Genomic DNA, 14,188 nt, shown 5'->3' on the forward strand with positions numbered 1-14,188 from the left:
GCCCATCAGGCCGGAGCTTATCCCGGTTTCTGTAGCATGAAGCGACTAGGAGTATTTCTACTCCCCCCTGGATGGGATGCTAGTCCATCGCAGGGTTACCCCCAGCATTAAGTTCGCCGGTACCCATTTATACCCCTGGGTGGAGAGAGGCACTGTGAGAGTAAAGTGTCTTGCCCAAGAAAACAACACAATGTCCCCGGCCAGGGCTCGAACCCGGACCGCTCGATCCGGAGACGAGCGCACTAACAATGAGGCCACCGTGCCTCCTACTTGGCCCTTAAGAGCCATTAGTTATTTTAATAAAAAAAATAACTTTCACTAGTTTGAAAAAGGCAATTTAAGCAATGGGATGTAAAAGAAGGTTCGACCAAATACGCACTCACTGGAAATTAAACAAGAACCAAAAGAAAACTCGCCTTGACTCTTTTTAACCAAGTTAATCACTAGTTTCCTTTATAACGACAATATTGAAGCGTGAAGGTGAATTAATCAACATGACACGAGCGTGGGACAAAGAAAATTTCTGAGTTCCCGACAGGAATCGAACCCATGACCTCCCGAACACCGGGCGGGCACTCTATTCACTGAGCTACGAGAACTCATGGAGAGCAAGGTCATTGAAGGTGGCTGTAAACAGTTTCCAACATTTAGATTTTTATGGGTCGTTATAACCACGCTTTATCACTTGATGCTACAATCAAGGTACCAAAAAACTGCCCAGTTATTAATGAACACGTTGTTATCATTTTCGTGGCACAATAAGTTACCATAGCAACAGTATGACCTCCTAAAAACACCCTTAATTACAGCTTTAGGAGCTTACAATTCAAAAACGGCACGGTGAAATTTTTTTATATTATCAACTTTTGATAAGCATGATAAGATGCAACTTTTGGCAAAGTTTAAGAAAATTCTGTACGTGGGGTTCAGAGCCACTTAATTTTTTGAAATTTTAAGGTGGCTCTGAAAAAAAGATATTTGCAAAGAACGCGTGTTTCCCAAAGAACGCATTTTTTCATGCTTAAACGTCTTCTTTATCAATCATGGTTATTTCTGTATTTCAAACCTGCCAGGCACCAAGAAGCGTGCCAGTATAACTTTGAAGAACCTGACCTGTTTGCGAAAGGAAGTGTGCGTTTCACTCAGCTTGTGTGGAACGACGCCAAGAAACTCGGCACTGGAGTGGCTGGGAGGGAGTTGAACGGAAAACATTGCGTATTTGTTGTTGCTCGCTATAAGCCTAAGGGAAACATCAAAGACAAGACACAATATAGAGCTAATGTAAAACGAGGAGTATTCGATCCTTCAATTGACTGCACGGTTGCCACCGAGAAAAGATTTTACATTGGAGGCTAGAAACCAGCCAGCAGGTCCTTATCGGCAGGGGTGGGCCTTATTGATGTATTTGTTAGTTGTACATTGAAGAAAATAAAGAAATAATCTTACCAGAGAAATTGTTACATGAAACTATTGAGTTTTGGAATTTTCATCTGCACTGCTACTACCTATAGACTGCGAGAATATCCGGTTGTTTCCTCTCGCGCAAAACAAAAGCCGAAAAATCCGGATGCTCTTGCAGACTGTACTACCTATTTGTTTGGCATCATATCCTTAGTGGTTTATTTTTTTGCGGTTCGTGGTCAGTCTATCCCTAGAATGTTGGTCAGGGTAGGGTGGTCTATTGTTTTTCTATTCTCTATTTTCAAGTCCTACGCCCACCTCGGAGAAAGGTGTCTTTTTTAAAATTGTATATACCAGCTCAAACCGGAACAGAAGAAGCCTCCTACGCACACACTCATTGGGCTTATCACGCAATCTGTCCTCTTTACAAAAGCGTATCTGCTAGGAGTCTAGGATTAGAAGAGGAGTTTTTGTTTTTCTTTCATTTTCCTCGGAATTCTATTATAATTTTGCATTTATAAAAAAGAGGTAAGGCGATTCAGTGACGCAATTTCAGACCAGAAGATCAAAAACTGGAAGTTCGCTCGTTCACCCGCAGATTTGGTCAGTTAGAAGTTTAACACATAAACACCGAAAAAGTATCTACTATTTTTTCCTTATTTTGAAATAGGCTTTCTCCGAGAGCGAATTTTTATGATCACTCCATCTCATTTCGAGAATGTTCTTTAACTTTTCACTGCAACTGAATATGGCAAGAAAAAAAACATCTTTTTTTGGCGCTTTGGGTCCGGAGATGTGGGAGGGGCGCGCGCTAAATGATTAGTACGCTCGTCTCGGGATCGAGCGGTCCGGGTTCGAGCCCTAGTCGGGGACATTACCTTGTGTCCCTGGGCAAGATACTTTACTCTCACAGTGCCTCTCTCCATACAGGTGTAAAAATGGGTACCGGCGAACATAATGCTGGGGGTAACCCTGCGATAGACTGGCATCCCATCCAGGGGATAGTAGAAACACTCCTAGTCGCTTCATGCTACGGAAACCGGGATAAGCTCCAGCCTGGTGGGCCACTTGGCTTATATGCAGACGTTCTGGGCCCGGAAACTAAGGAACAAATTAAATTTATTTAACGAAAAACTAAATTCTCTTTGACTTGTACCTTTCAAACGGTGACTCGGACGATCACATTTAGGGGTCGCTTTTTATTTAAAAATTTTTGGTATGGTCTGATAGCCAGCTTTATAAGCTAATTAAGGTACCTACATTTTAAAATGCCGCGCTACATCGCTTGGACGCCAGACACCTCTAAAGGTACACGGATAAAATTAAATCACTAGATTCGACTCGGCTCATGGAAAGTACGGCGTCTGAACCGACGGACCTCAGTAATCCAGTTTTTACGAAGAGGCAACTATCCGATTGTAACTAATAAAAAACACCAAATTTTTTCCCCTTGACCCACTTTTATTTGCTGCATATATTTTTTTACGATATATGTTCACAATGTATTACCCCCATGATATTTACAGAGCTCACTTGGTGCCGTGTCCATATAGGCAAATAGATTACAATCGCATTTATGATTGTCGAAAGTAGTTAAAAAACATTTAACTATTCTTAATTCGATTTTTTTGGTGGTGCTCAGGAGTTGTTTGACTGTTGTTAAGTAAAATGTCGGTCCTTCGTTTATCTTCAGTTCTTTATCTTCAGTTGTTTGTCCTCAGTAAAAGTGCTGCCGCCGAACGAAACATTATTCATCAACAATTTTTTTTGTGAGTTATCAATTTTAAAGGGCCTTAGTCAGCCACACCTTTGTTTTTGTTCACATGCGAGAGTTTGACTATTATATTTTATTCTGAGCATGCATGTCAAAAGGAAGGAAATCGCTCCGAAAATACGAGATAATTAAACAAACTGTCAGGAATACGACTTAAACTGAAGCAACAAGATTTCGCTTCACCATACAATATCAATAATTTCGATGGCATCGAAAATGCCGCAGGCTGACTAGGGTCCTTTGAGCATCGATATCAAGTGTTCGACTAATCTAACTGCAGGCCCAATCTTCATAAATTCTACTACTAAACCAGCGGCAGAAATGGAGCTCTATGTCTTTAATGTAGTTTATTTTATTTTATTTTATTTTATTTTGAAAAGGTGCGGTATATTGAACCAAAAGTTGGTACATCTGCCAAAAGTGGGCTCGTTGTGTAGAGGGGCTCAGCGCATACTGCGATCATCCAGAAGTCCTCTACCATAGGAGTAGGGATAGTGGCCTCCATTTATATGGCTGTAATCTAGTACAGAGCAAAAATGTATAAGCATGTCATGATGAATCAAGAATAAATGACTGATTAAGAATATGAAGGATATGGAAATGTAGCAGCTTAATTAACTACACTTGGACGGAACAGTAAAAAAATATAGCTTTTAAACGTTCTGAACACCTTGCAAAAATGTCTCTAGATGTTTTCTGTGGAAAAGAGGTGAAATTTGCCGACAGACCAGTCAAACAATACACCTCAAGCTATGAACACCTTGCAGAAATATATTTTTGATTTCTTGACGTTTTCTGTGGAACGTTGAAGAAATTTTGCCGAAAGTCTTCAATATCATTCTCCAATTTAAATTGTCCTTTCACTGAAACGCTAAGTTTTAATCTTCTTCCCTAGAGGGAGGTCAACCGCTCTCAGTGGTGGAACATATTTCGTTGAGTGAGTTACTGAAATTTGTGTCCGTCAAGAAGTGTTGCAAGGGTAGGTGTTAAACACATATCATGCATATTAAACATATCTTATCATTTAATGCATGTTTCTAATGTATATCAATTGACTGCAATTTAATTTTAAATTAAGGTGATTTTAAAGCGTTTAAGGTGTTTATCAGCTGATGGATATTGCAGGAGAGGAAATACAGGACAATAAGAAAACCGTACCACAAGCGGCGTCTTTCAAGCTTTCCAAAATTGAACACAGCTCTTTGAAGTTTGCAATATGAAAGTAGTGTCCTTTATCTCCAGCCAGTTTCTCCAATTCTCTTTCTCTTATACCCTTCCCGATTCCGACAGGAAGCATCTCAACCTTTTTAACCTGGTAGATTAGAATCAAATGGCTTCTGTGAGTACTCTACCGCTAGTAATGATTGGATTAGTTGAGTTCGCTAATAGGCATTCGGCAATCGGCACCCGTGATTACTAGTGCAGCACGATTTTGTAATGTTTGAAGTTTTTCATAGAGGTGGTAACTGATGGTATCCCATACAATGATACAGTAATCAAAATATGGTTCAACAGTTGACTGATAAACAGTAAGCAAGCTGGAAGCAGTCACAAAAGGTTTGATCTTTTTATGAATCCTATACCAAAAATTACTTTTGTAGATACACTAGTAATATGAGTGTCACATGTCAGAAACGTCAATTTTCTACATCTAGACATTTGCTACTATTTACTTTTTTCAGTGAGACTCCGTTTATGGAGAGATTAAATTCTTGTGAAAGAGTCGCTATTCTTTGCCATGACCCTCCTAAGACGAATTTTGTCTTTAAACCACCCAGGGTAAATCTAGTTGCTTACAGCCAATTTTGGAGAAATTGTAAATCCATATTCGTATCATGTTGCAGTTAAGGGACATCACAAGCAGTGAAAGTCATATACATGGATGGATGGATGGATGGATGAATGAATGGAAGAATGAATAGATGGAGCAATGGATGGACTGATAAATGGATGGATTGATGATGAACGGATGGCTCCCTGGATGGCTAGTCGGCTGACTGGATGGCTGGCTAAATGGATGGATGGATGGATGGACGGACGAACGGACAGATGGATGAGTGGATGGATGGATGGATGGATGGATGAATGAATGAATGGATACCTACCTCAGTAAGACTTTCGACAGTTTTTGGAATTGGGACGAATCCTTTGTGCTTAGGCTTGCCCGTCGACTTTCCATCCGTGAAGATTATTAACGCATTTGGCACACCAGGTCGATCGCCACCTTCCACTGAGAACAACTTCTCCTTTGCCAGTGTTAGCGCCAAGTCGGTCCTCGTCTTAAGTTCCAGTTTCAAAGGTATTTCTTTTATTCTTTCCTTTAACTGATCCTCAGTATGGTAGCGATCGTCTTTAAAATCGAAAAGCAATTCAGCGTTGTCATTGAACGAGATCATTCCAACGTGAGTCCCTTCGGCCGAAACATAAAATAGGTGGAGAAATGATACCAAAGACTGTTTTAGCTTTTTCAAATTGTGTTTCCCCACGCTCTTGGACTTGTCAATTATTATGCCAAGGTCAAGGGCTTTTATACAAGGCGGTCCTACAAAAAAAAATAAACATTTTAATTTTTTTTTCAAAACAAAAAAAATGAAATGGAAGTTGTAGTGAGCCTTAGGTAATAGTAGTTCTACGTCATGTCGCTGGTCATGTAAGTGGTGCAGACAACGTACAAACAAATGTCTGTCCTTTAGTAATCACAGATAGCTCAGACCCAGTGTTGGTGGTAAACGTAGTCAGTGTGTGTTAGAATAACAAGAATGCTAGAAGAACGTGTATAATCGCAGTCAACAAGTACCAATGCAGCGGAGGAGATTAGGTGCGTAGCAGGGAGGTATTGAGTAAGCTTTTCACTGTACAATAACTTTTTAAGTTTCGTTTTACCTGTCATTAGTTCTTCCGTCGTTGGTGTCTCTGCCGGTTCTTCCGTCGTTGTTGTTGCCTCGGACGATTGTTCTGTTGTTAGTGCCCCAGACGATTCTTCCGTTGTTGGTGCCTCGGTCGATTCTTCCGTTACTGTTGCCCCGGACGATTCTTCTGTCATTGGTGGCTCGGTCGATTCTTCTCCTATGGTTGGTGCCTCGGATGATTCTTCTGTTGTCGTTGCCCCGGACGATTCTTCGGTCGTTGGTGCCTCGGATGTTTCTTCCGTTGTTAGTGCCCCGGACGATTCTTCTGTCGTTGGTGCCTCGGTCGATTCTTCCGTTGTCGATGCCCCGGACAATTCTTCTGTCGTTGATGCCTCGGTCGATTCTTCTTCTATGGTTGGTGTCTCGGACGATTCTTCCGTTGTTAGTGCCCCGGACGATTCTTCTGTCGTTGGTGCCTCGGTCGATTCTTCTTCTATGGTTGGTGCCTCGGACGATTCTTCCGTTGTTAGTGCCCCGGACGATTCTTCTGTCGTTGGTGCTTCGGTCGATTCTTCCGTTGTTAGTGCCCCGGACGATTCTTCTGTCGTTGGTGCCTCGGTCGATTCTTCTTCTATGGTTGGTGTCTCGGACGATTCTTCCGTTGTTAGTGCCCCGGACGATTCTTCTGTCGTTGGTGCCTCGGTCGATTCTTCTTCTATGGTTGGTGTCTCGGACGATTCTTCCGTTGTTAGTGCCCCGGACGATTCTTCTGTCGTTGGTGCCTCGGTCGATTCTTCCGTTGTTAGTGCCCCGGACGATTCTTCTGTCGTTGGTGCCTCGGTCGATTCTTCTTCTATGGTTGGTGTCTCGGACGATTCTTCCGTTGTTAGTGCCCCGGACGATTCTTCTGTCGTTGGTGCTTCGGTCGATTCTTCCGTTGTCGATGTCCCGGACGATTCTTCTGTCGTTGGTGCCTCGGTCGATTCTTCTTCTATGGTTGGTGTCTCGGACGATTCTTCCGTTGTTAGTGCCCCGGACGATTCTTCTGTCGTTGGTGCCTCGGTCGATTCTTCTTCTATGGTTGGTGCTTCGGACGATTCTTCTGTCGTTGGTGTCTCGGTCGATTCTTCCTCTATGGTTGGCGCCTCGGTCGTTACTTCTGTCGTTGGTTCCTTGGTCGGTTCTAAAAGAAACACAAATAGCTCGCGTAAAACTATTCAGCTGCTACAGTTAGTTCAATGCAATCCAGCAAATTTTATTTCAGGACGATTTCAAATCATAATTTTGAACTATTTGAGGTAGCTCAGTCACAGCATTCTAAGTTATTTTCGCTACGTACAAAATTTATGAAAAATTGAGGAAAGCCTGAAAACAGTAGTTTAATAGAAGATAATAACAAACCATAAAGGAACAAGGATGGTTAGGAATGTCGAAGATTTAATACGAAGTACAAACGATGAACTTTAAAAATATTATGGCTAAATTTTTCATGATGCGCAAAACCGTTACGTAGCTTATATTTCATAGCGCTTGAATGACTGCAAATCACTACATGATAAAGGAAGAAAGGATGCAATATTTGTATATAAAATGTATATATGGCTGGTGTCCCCTCAGGGAAACAATGCGCTTTAAAGAGAGGTGTTTGTCGGCGAATGTTTTGTACCTTCTCTGCAGTCATGTTCATTGCATGATCGACTTTTTATAGCTGGTCCAAGTTCTTTCTGTTCTGAGCATTCCTTCCCCTTTCCTTGAGGGTGAGGATCTACACACCACCTTGTGCGGTACTGTACTCCTCCTCCGCAATCCTTAGTGCACTCAGACCACAGTCCCCAGTTGTTGTATCCCCCATCGACATCTTAAATAAATAATGTATATGAAAATGCTCATGAATGAAAAGTTCTAGATAAAAACGGAAACGTAATTGCTAATATGAATGACGTCGAGGTTTAAATAATCTGCTTATCTATCTCCCAATTCATCCATTCATTTTTTCGTTTATTCGCTTATTACTTTTATTGCTAAGGTTTTGAAGAACTAAGTATTAATCAAATTCAAAACTGGAACTTGTAACAAAAGTTATAAAATTGAAAAAGTAGGCAAAAACTCCACCGAGAAGCTTTAACCTATTGAGTCATTCCTGGTGGTGTATGACAAGGTCTGTAAGTTTTACTTCTGCAAATGCTCCTAACTCTTATATGCCTGTCTATGTTGCTGTCTTTCTGACGACCACACCAAAATCCACACACCTATTTGATCTGTTGGTCCGTAGCATTGACGTACTTCTATCGAGGGGCCCAGTCCGCTACAATCAAACCCGGGTAATGAAGGAGGGGGATTCGTACAACTTCTTTCACGAGATTGAACTTTATCTCCACAAGAAGCGTCACAGTAAGACCAGCAACTCCAAGTAGTGTAACCGCAAGGCAAGGCTGCAAATATGTAAGATCATTCTATCGATCGATCACCCATCACTATTGTTACCGCTGAATAATTACAGTACAACGGTAAAAAAAAAGTAAACTCACACTGAAGCAAGTAATTGTGTAGGATATTAATAAAAGTAAAAACATTGCTAAGACTTTTAACATGAGTATTACTAAGAAATCAACTGTTAAAATACTGTCTAGGAGTGATTGGGGATATCCTACAGGTAACTGAGATCTTGAGACTGGTATGCGGTATGCTCCAAAACCGCTGCAAAACGTGGTCTGAGCATAAATCATTAATGTCCCTTGATACAGAAAATCGCTACTTACTGATTCCTTATTCAAACGATTAATCAATAAATCGGTCAATCAATCCATCTATCTTTAAACGTAACACGATATTTTATCATAAAAACGTTCTTCGCGTGAGTCCTGTGAAAAATTACAAAGAATAAAGTAACTATACTAACAGGAATATATTAATTACACCAACGAACTATAGTCGCCATACAATAAAAACCTATAATCCCCCAACTATAACAGCAGGGGAAAAAATGGTCATCTATTCATTAATTAAAAATGTCACTTCGATACTAGATTATCTATCTAGATTATCTATCTAGATTATCTATCTAGATTATCTATCTAGATTATCTGAAGCGTTTGTTGTGAGCTGTAACCCTATTCAGACCGGACCGACTTGCAACTTTTACAACGCAAAAACCACGAAATTCTCATTTTGTGACTTTTCTACAAAATTACCTGGGAATAATCTGCCCTCCTTGGCAACTTTAAAACGGCACACCCGTTTTTTTTTTTTAATTTTTTAATTTTCATGTGTTCAGTGAAGAGAAAATTTGTCTTTCTTGTTTTAAATAGTTTAGCTTTTCCTACGGTTTTGGTAAAATTTTATACCAATCATTAATCCAGACTGGCGGATCAAAGAAACGTCATTCTACCTCATATGACGTCACAGTCCAGTGTTAATTACCTCGAAAGAAAATATTTTTTGAAGTGTTATAAATCTAGGGTGCATGGTTCTAGAGGACCAAAAAGAAAAGCCCGGTCTGAATAAGCTAGGGCGAAGTCTGCTAATGGTCTTAAGTTAAATAAAACAAACAAAACTATAACCTGACTGACAAACCTAACCTGAGAATGACGCTCGAACATAGCAAACGATGAGAAATAGCCAGAGCTTCATTTTCAGGTCGCAAATAACTAAAACAAGAAAACGAACCAAATAGTTAATTTCGTGTGTTTTGAATAAAAATGTAATAAGAGGAAACAATTATGGTGCAACGAAGGATTCCTATCTTTTAAAATGCCCTTTTTTTGTTTATTCCAACAACTCCGATCATGTATATGACCGCCGCAAAATAGGTTTTATTGCTGTATGTTTTATCTCATTATCACATTCTGTATGCGAATATGTAATAATGGGAGATGTAGCTTACATGCGCGTACAGGAAGTCACCCAATCCGTAAAACCAATACAATCCCTGTTTTCTGGTGATCCCAGAAAATTCTTGGAATGCAGTAGTCTTTAGTACTACTGATTAAAAATTTGTCTTTGCTCTTGTTTGAAACACGAACAAAAGTACTAGTAGATGTGCGTTTTATCGGTCAGGCAACACATAAAGAGCAAAAATATCTCAAAAAGGTTTGCAAGGATCTTGTATGTATAGAATAAACAGCCGGCGGAGAACTCAGCGAACCCAAGGCAAGAGTTTAACAAAATGAAAGAATTGCTAACGCAAAATAATTAGCAAAAAGTCAGTTTTGTCTCTCATTTGCTGGTATCAAAAGTGTCTTTTACGGCGTCTGCAGCGAGCCAGAGCGGCGACGAACACACAAAAGAGGCAATTCATTGTGCATCTCAGGAGGGAAATACAGGTAAGCTGAGAACAAAACAGGTGTATAGTTTAGGGTATTATGGTACTCCTGTATCTGACTTTGACTAATTTCATGAAAAAAAAAAAAATTGAATTTCACAGCACTTCGCTTACCTTTAAGTTTTGTAAAATACGTTACGCCACTCCTTGTGTAAAACAAACAGCATGAAGCTTGATGCAAGAATTGTAATGTAGACTTTCTTAAGATACATTAACACAAAATAATTGTGGGCTAGCTTAATTTGAAAGTTGAAAATCTATTATTTGTTTCCACTTGGCTTCGCTTTCCTGGATTTTTTTCGTTGACCCTTTCGACATACGCAGTACGCTTTTTCACAACTTGTTCTCAATTAAAAGAGAACCCAGAATGTTTGTGGAAAAACGAGGAATATCGCCTGATAGATTGATGAAAGGAGAATTCAATTCCTAGGCTTTCAAAGATCAATTTCGATTATCATTCTAAAACAGGTAAATGGCAACGAAGCCCCATCCCCGAACTCTATCAACATTACTTGCTCTAATGAAAGTCCCATCACTTCATGCTTAACTGAATTGCGCGCCCGATCATTATATTTTTGATGCGGACAGTAGTTTGAAAAATGGCTTGAATATTAGGGTTTCTTGTGCTTAGTTAAATCATTTTATGACGACTGCACGAGGATATATGCATATATATTCTAATCAGGGGTTAACCCTAAGAACTAACTAAGAACAGATTTCCGAGTGCGAAGAAAAACTCTTTCATGTGCTAGTTGAAGGGACTTGAACAGAAAGTTCCCGAAAGACATAATCATACTGTGCCGCATGGCGAGTCGCTTATTTTCAAGTTTTGCAAGATGCATTTCGCGACGCCTTGAGTGAAATGAAAAAATTGAATCTCGAGGCAAAAATTCAAATTCAAACTTTCTCACGGTGCATTCATACAAGAAAATCACTGTCTGACTTCGAAAGCCGAGAATCTGTCAGTCATTTCCACTTGGCTTCACTTTCCTTTCACTTGTCTGTGCTGACTGTACTTTCAAGATACGCAATACTTGGTGTTTACTACTTGTTTTCAACGAAAGAAACTTCGATCCCAGCAGTGAATTCACCACTGTGCTTAGCTTAGTCACACAATCGAAAACGCGCTCTCTTAACCGCGCTTCTTACATTTGGAATAAGCGGGCTATGAGAGCTCAGAATATTCGTGGGCAACCGTTCAACGTAGAAGCCACGAGTGTCGCCTATTATTACTTCATTTTAAAAGTTTTTTAGCGAATTGAACCAGAGAAGACAACGTTGATAAAAGGAAACTACAATTCCCAGGCATTTGAGAAATACGTTTCGATTGCCGCCATTCGTAAACGAAACCCGATCGCTAGCCCTTATTGAATTATATTACTTACTCAAATTAAATACCATCTCCTCACGCGTAAATTGCACGCTCGGCCATAATACCAATAACGCAGACAATGGTTTAAAAGATGGCTTGAATACTTGCTTTAAATCACTTTATCTCCAGTACACCATGAAACGTGTTTTGATCAGGGAATTAAAATGATGAGTGCATCAGGTAGAGTACATTTTAAAATCTTTGTCCGCGAAGAACGAAACTAAAACATATTTCGTTAGCAAGAGAAATCCTTACATTAGTCGAAGGAACGAAAACAGGAAATACTGAGATGACCAGAAAGTCAATATTGAAAATCACTTTCCTTTTTTTAAGTGTTTCTTGTACACACTGGTAGAAGTATTTCCAGCAAGTAACAGAATAGATTCAGCCCGAAAAATACGCCATAATAGTCTTCACCTAGCTAGCGAGGGCGATAACGGTGAAAAGTACAAAATCAGTTAAAATTTAAACACTGGACTTCGCGTACCCTCACGTTATTCAGGATGCTCTAAGCAAGAACCGCGTATAGCTAGATACAAGAATTTTGATGCACACTTTCCCAATGTGCATTCATACAAAATAATTATTGGGTCACTTTAAAAGTTGGACATCTGTCGCTTATTTCCACTTGACTTCACTTTCCTCAATTGTTTTTGCTGACTTTTTCAAGATACGCAATGCCTGTTTTCAATTCTTGTTTTCAATTAAAAAAATTCCCCTGTAGTGAATTCACCACTGTACTCAACTGACTCAATATGTAAAACGTATTCCGATGACTGCGCTTCTTACTTTTATTCTTCCACGCATCTTACGTATATTCTCGCCATTAATGACAATTTGATCAATTCCGTCTGCAATCAAGTAATTTAACAATGGTACAAACCTGGAGAAAACAGGCAATGAAACCCAGAACATTCATGCGTCACCGTTCAATGGAGAAACGACGAGTGTCGCCTATTATTACCCATTTTTTTTTTTTTTACATTCCTGAACAAATTTCTAATATCAACAAGCTGCAAAGAAAGATAACTTGACACAAATAGAATCACTTTCCTAGGCCTTTAAAGGACAATTTTTGTACTGATAAGCACTGTCTTAAACGCGATCAGCGGCCTTCTTTATAGAATAACATCATGACTTACTCAAATCAACTCCTATCTCGTCATGCCTGAATTGCGCTTTCGTTTATGTCACTCTTGACGCAGACAGTGGTTTGAAAAATGGCTTGAATATTTAAGTTTCTTTGGTTTTGAAACAGTTTATCTCGAGTCCGCAAAGGCACATGGGTTCTGATCAGGGGATGAGAGAAATCAATCATTGATAGCAAAGGAAGAGAGAATTGGAATTTGTAAACCGTTGTCCACGAGAGTTCACTAGAACAGATTTCTCGTAGGAAGAAAACTCCTTCTATCAGTCAAAGGGTCGTGAACAGAAAATAGATGAGCAAAATGTCAATCTTGAAATTCACTTTCCTTTTTTGGTGTTTCTTTTCCACAATGATAGAAATATTTGCAGTGAACTGATCCGCAAAACGCGTGAATGAACTTACAATGTATATGAGGAGAATAACATCGGTGAACTGTAAGCTCATAGCACCAGACAAAATTAATGTACCGTAACGTTTCGCTTACCGCCTTCAAGATTGGCAAGTTTTGCAAACTTTTTTGGAGGAGAACCTTTTACTGTTTGCAAACACAGTAATATTCCCAGTAGTAATTTACTAGTGCCACACTTGTACTGCCCATAATCACCTTATTCACTTATATTATTCACTTAAACGTCCGCTCGAGAACTGAACAATGAAACGCACGTCGAGAGAATTTTCATAATGAGAATACCTCAAGCTGTTCGCGATTTTTCGACCCTTCTCGATAAACGACCAAAATACAACGATTTTTCTTGAGATGAAACTCTTTTTGCAAGTGAAAGGATTGCTAGTAACGCGGAATAATTAGCGAAAAGCCAGTTTTGTATTTTACTTGCTCGTTTTAAAAGTGCTTCTCTTAGGGCATTTGCAGCCAGTCAGAGTCGCGACCAACCCGCGAAACAAATTAGTTTGCCTCTCAGGAGGGAAATAGCGGTGAGCAACACAAAACAGGGAAATATTTTCGGGTCTTATGATACTCCTGTACCTTACTCTGACTAACTTATGAAATAACACAATTGAATGGCACAGGGCTTCGCTTACCTTTAGCTCTGCAAGATGATTCAACGCCACACCTTGTGTCGGCTCAACAGGATGGAGCTTGATACAATAATTTAAATGCAGAGTTTCTTAAGATGCATCAGCACAAAAGAATTATCGGTAGCTTGATTAATAGTTGGAAATCTGTCAGTTGTTTCCAGTTGGCTTCACTTTCCACCATTGTTTTCGCTGACCTTTTCAAGATATGCAGTACTTGTTTTTACTCAAGAGGAAGCCCAGAATATTCGTGGAACACTGTACAACGGAGAAACGAGGAGTCTCGCCT

At 39.8% G+C, this 14,188-nt stretch overlaps 2 protein-coding genes across 2 annotated transcripts; one reads left to right on the top strand and one right to left on the bottom strand.

Moving 5' to 3' along the window:
* The first annotated feature begins 601 nt into the window (after positions 1-601).
* Positions 602-1,356, top strand: LOC145465033 (Golgi-associated plant pathogenesis-related protein 1-like). The gene is made up of 2 exons (XM_081448839.1): positions 602-702; positions 1,074-1,356. The coding sequence occupies exons 1-2, from the start codon at positions 602-604 to the stop codon at positions 1,354-1,356; spliced, it is 384 nt and encodes a 127-aa protein (XP_081304965.1).
* An 818-nt stretch (positions 1,357-2,174) lies between these two features.
* On the bottom strand, positions 2,175-14,068 carry LOC145466781 (uncharacterized). Its single transcript, XM_081450494.1, has 8 exons — positions 13,906-14,068; positions 9,603-9,671; positions 8,274-8,456; positions 7,691-7,882; positions 6,059-7,207; positions 5,281-5,717; positions 4,334-4,487; positions 2,175-3,695 (listed from the first exon to the last, which is right to left on the bottom strand). Exons 2-8 carry the CDS (start codon positions 9,652-9,654, stop codon positions 3,619-3,621), a joined length of 2,244 nt encoding a protein of 747 aa, XP_081306620.1. The 5' UTR covers positions 9,655-9,671; positions 13,906-14,068; the 3' UTR covers positions 2,175-3,618.
* Between the last annotated feature and the right edge of the window lie 120 nt (positions 14,069-14,188).

Source organism: Orbicella franksi, chromosome 13 (genome assembly GCF_964199315.1).
Source record: "Orbicella franksi chromosome 13, jaOrbFran1.1, whole genome shotgun sequence".
NCBI classification, from domain to species: Eukaryota; Metazoa; Cnidaria; class Anthozoa; order Scleractinia; family Merulinidae; genus Orbicella; species Orbicella franksi.

Excerpts from the sequence above, each read along its gene's own strand:
- LOC145465033 (XM_081448839.1), top strand. The coding sequence starts at position 602 with ATGGAGAGCAAGGTCATTGAAGGTGGCTGTAAACAGTTTCCAACATTT. Across the intron at positions 703-1,073 it reads CACTTGATGCTACAATCAAG|GCACCAAGAAGCGTGCCAGT; the intron begins GTACCAAAAAAC and ends CAAACCTGCCAG.
- LOC145466781 (XM_081450494.1), bottom strand. The coding sequence starts at position 9,654 with ATGAAGCTCTGGCTATTTCTCATCGTTTGCTATGTTCGAGCGTCATTC. Across the intron at positions 7,208-7,690 it reads TGAACATGACTGCAGAGAAG|AACCGACCAAGGAACCAACG; the intron begins GTACAAAACATT and ends TGTTTCTTTTAG. Across the intron at positions 4,488-5,280 it reads CTGTCGAAAGTCTTACTGAG|GTTAAAAAGGTTGAGATGCT; the intron begins GTAGGTATCCAT and ends CTAATCTACCAG.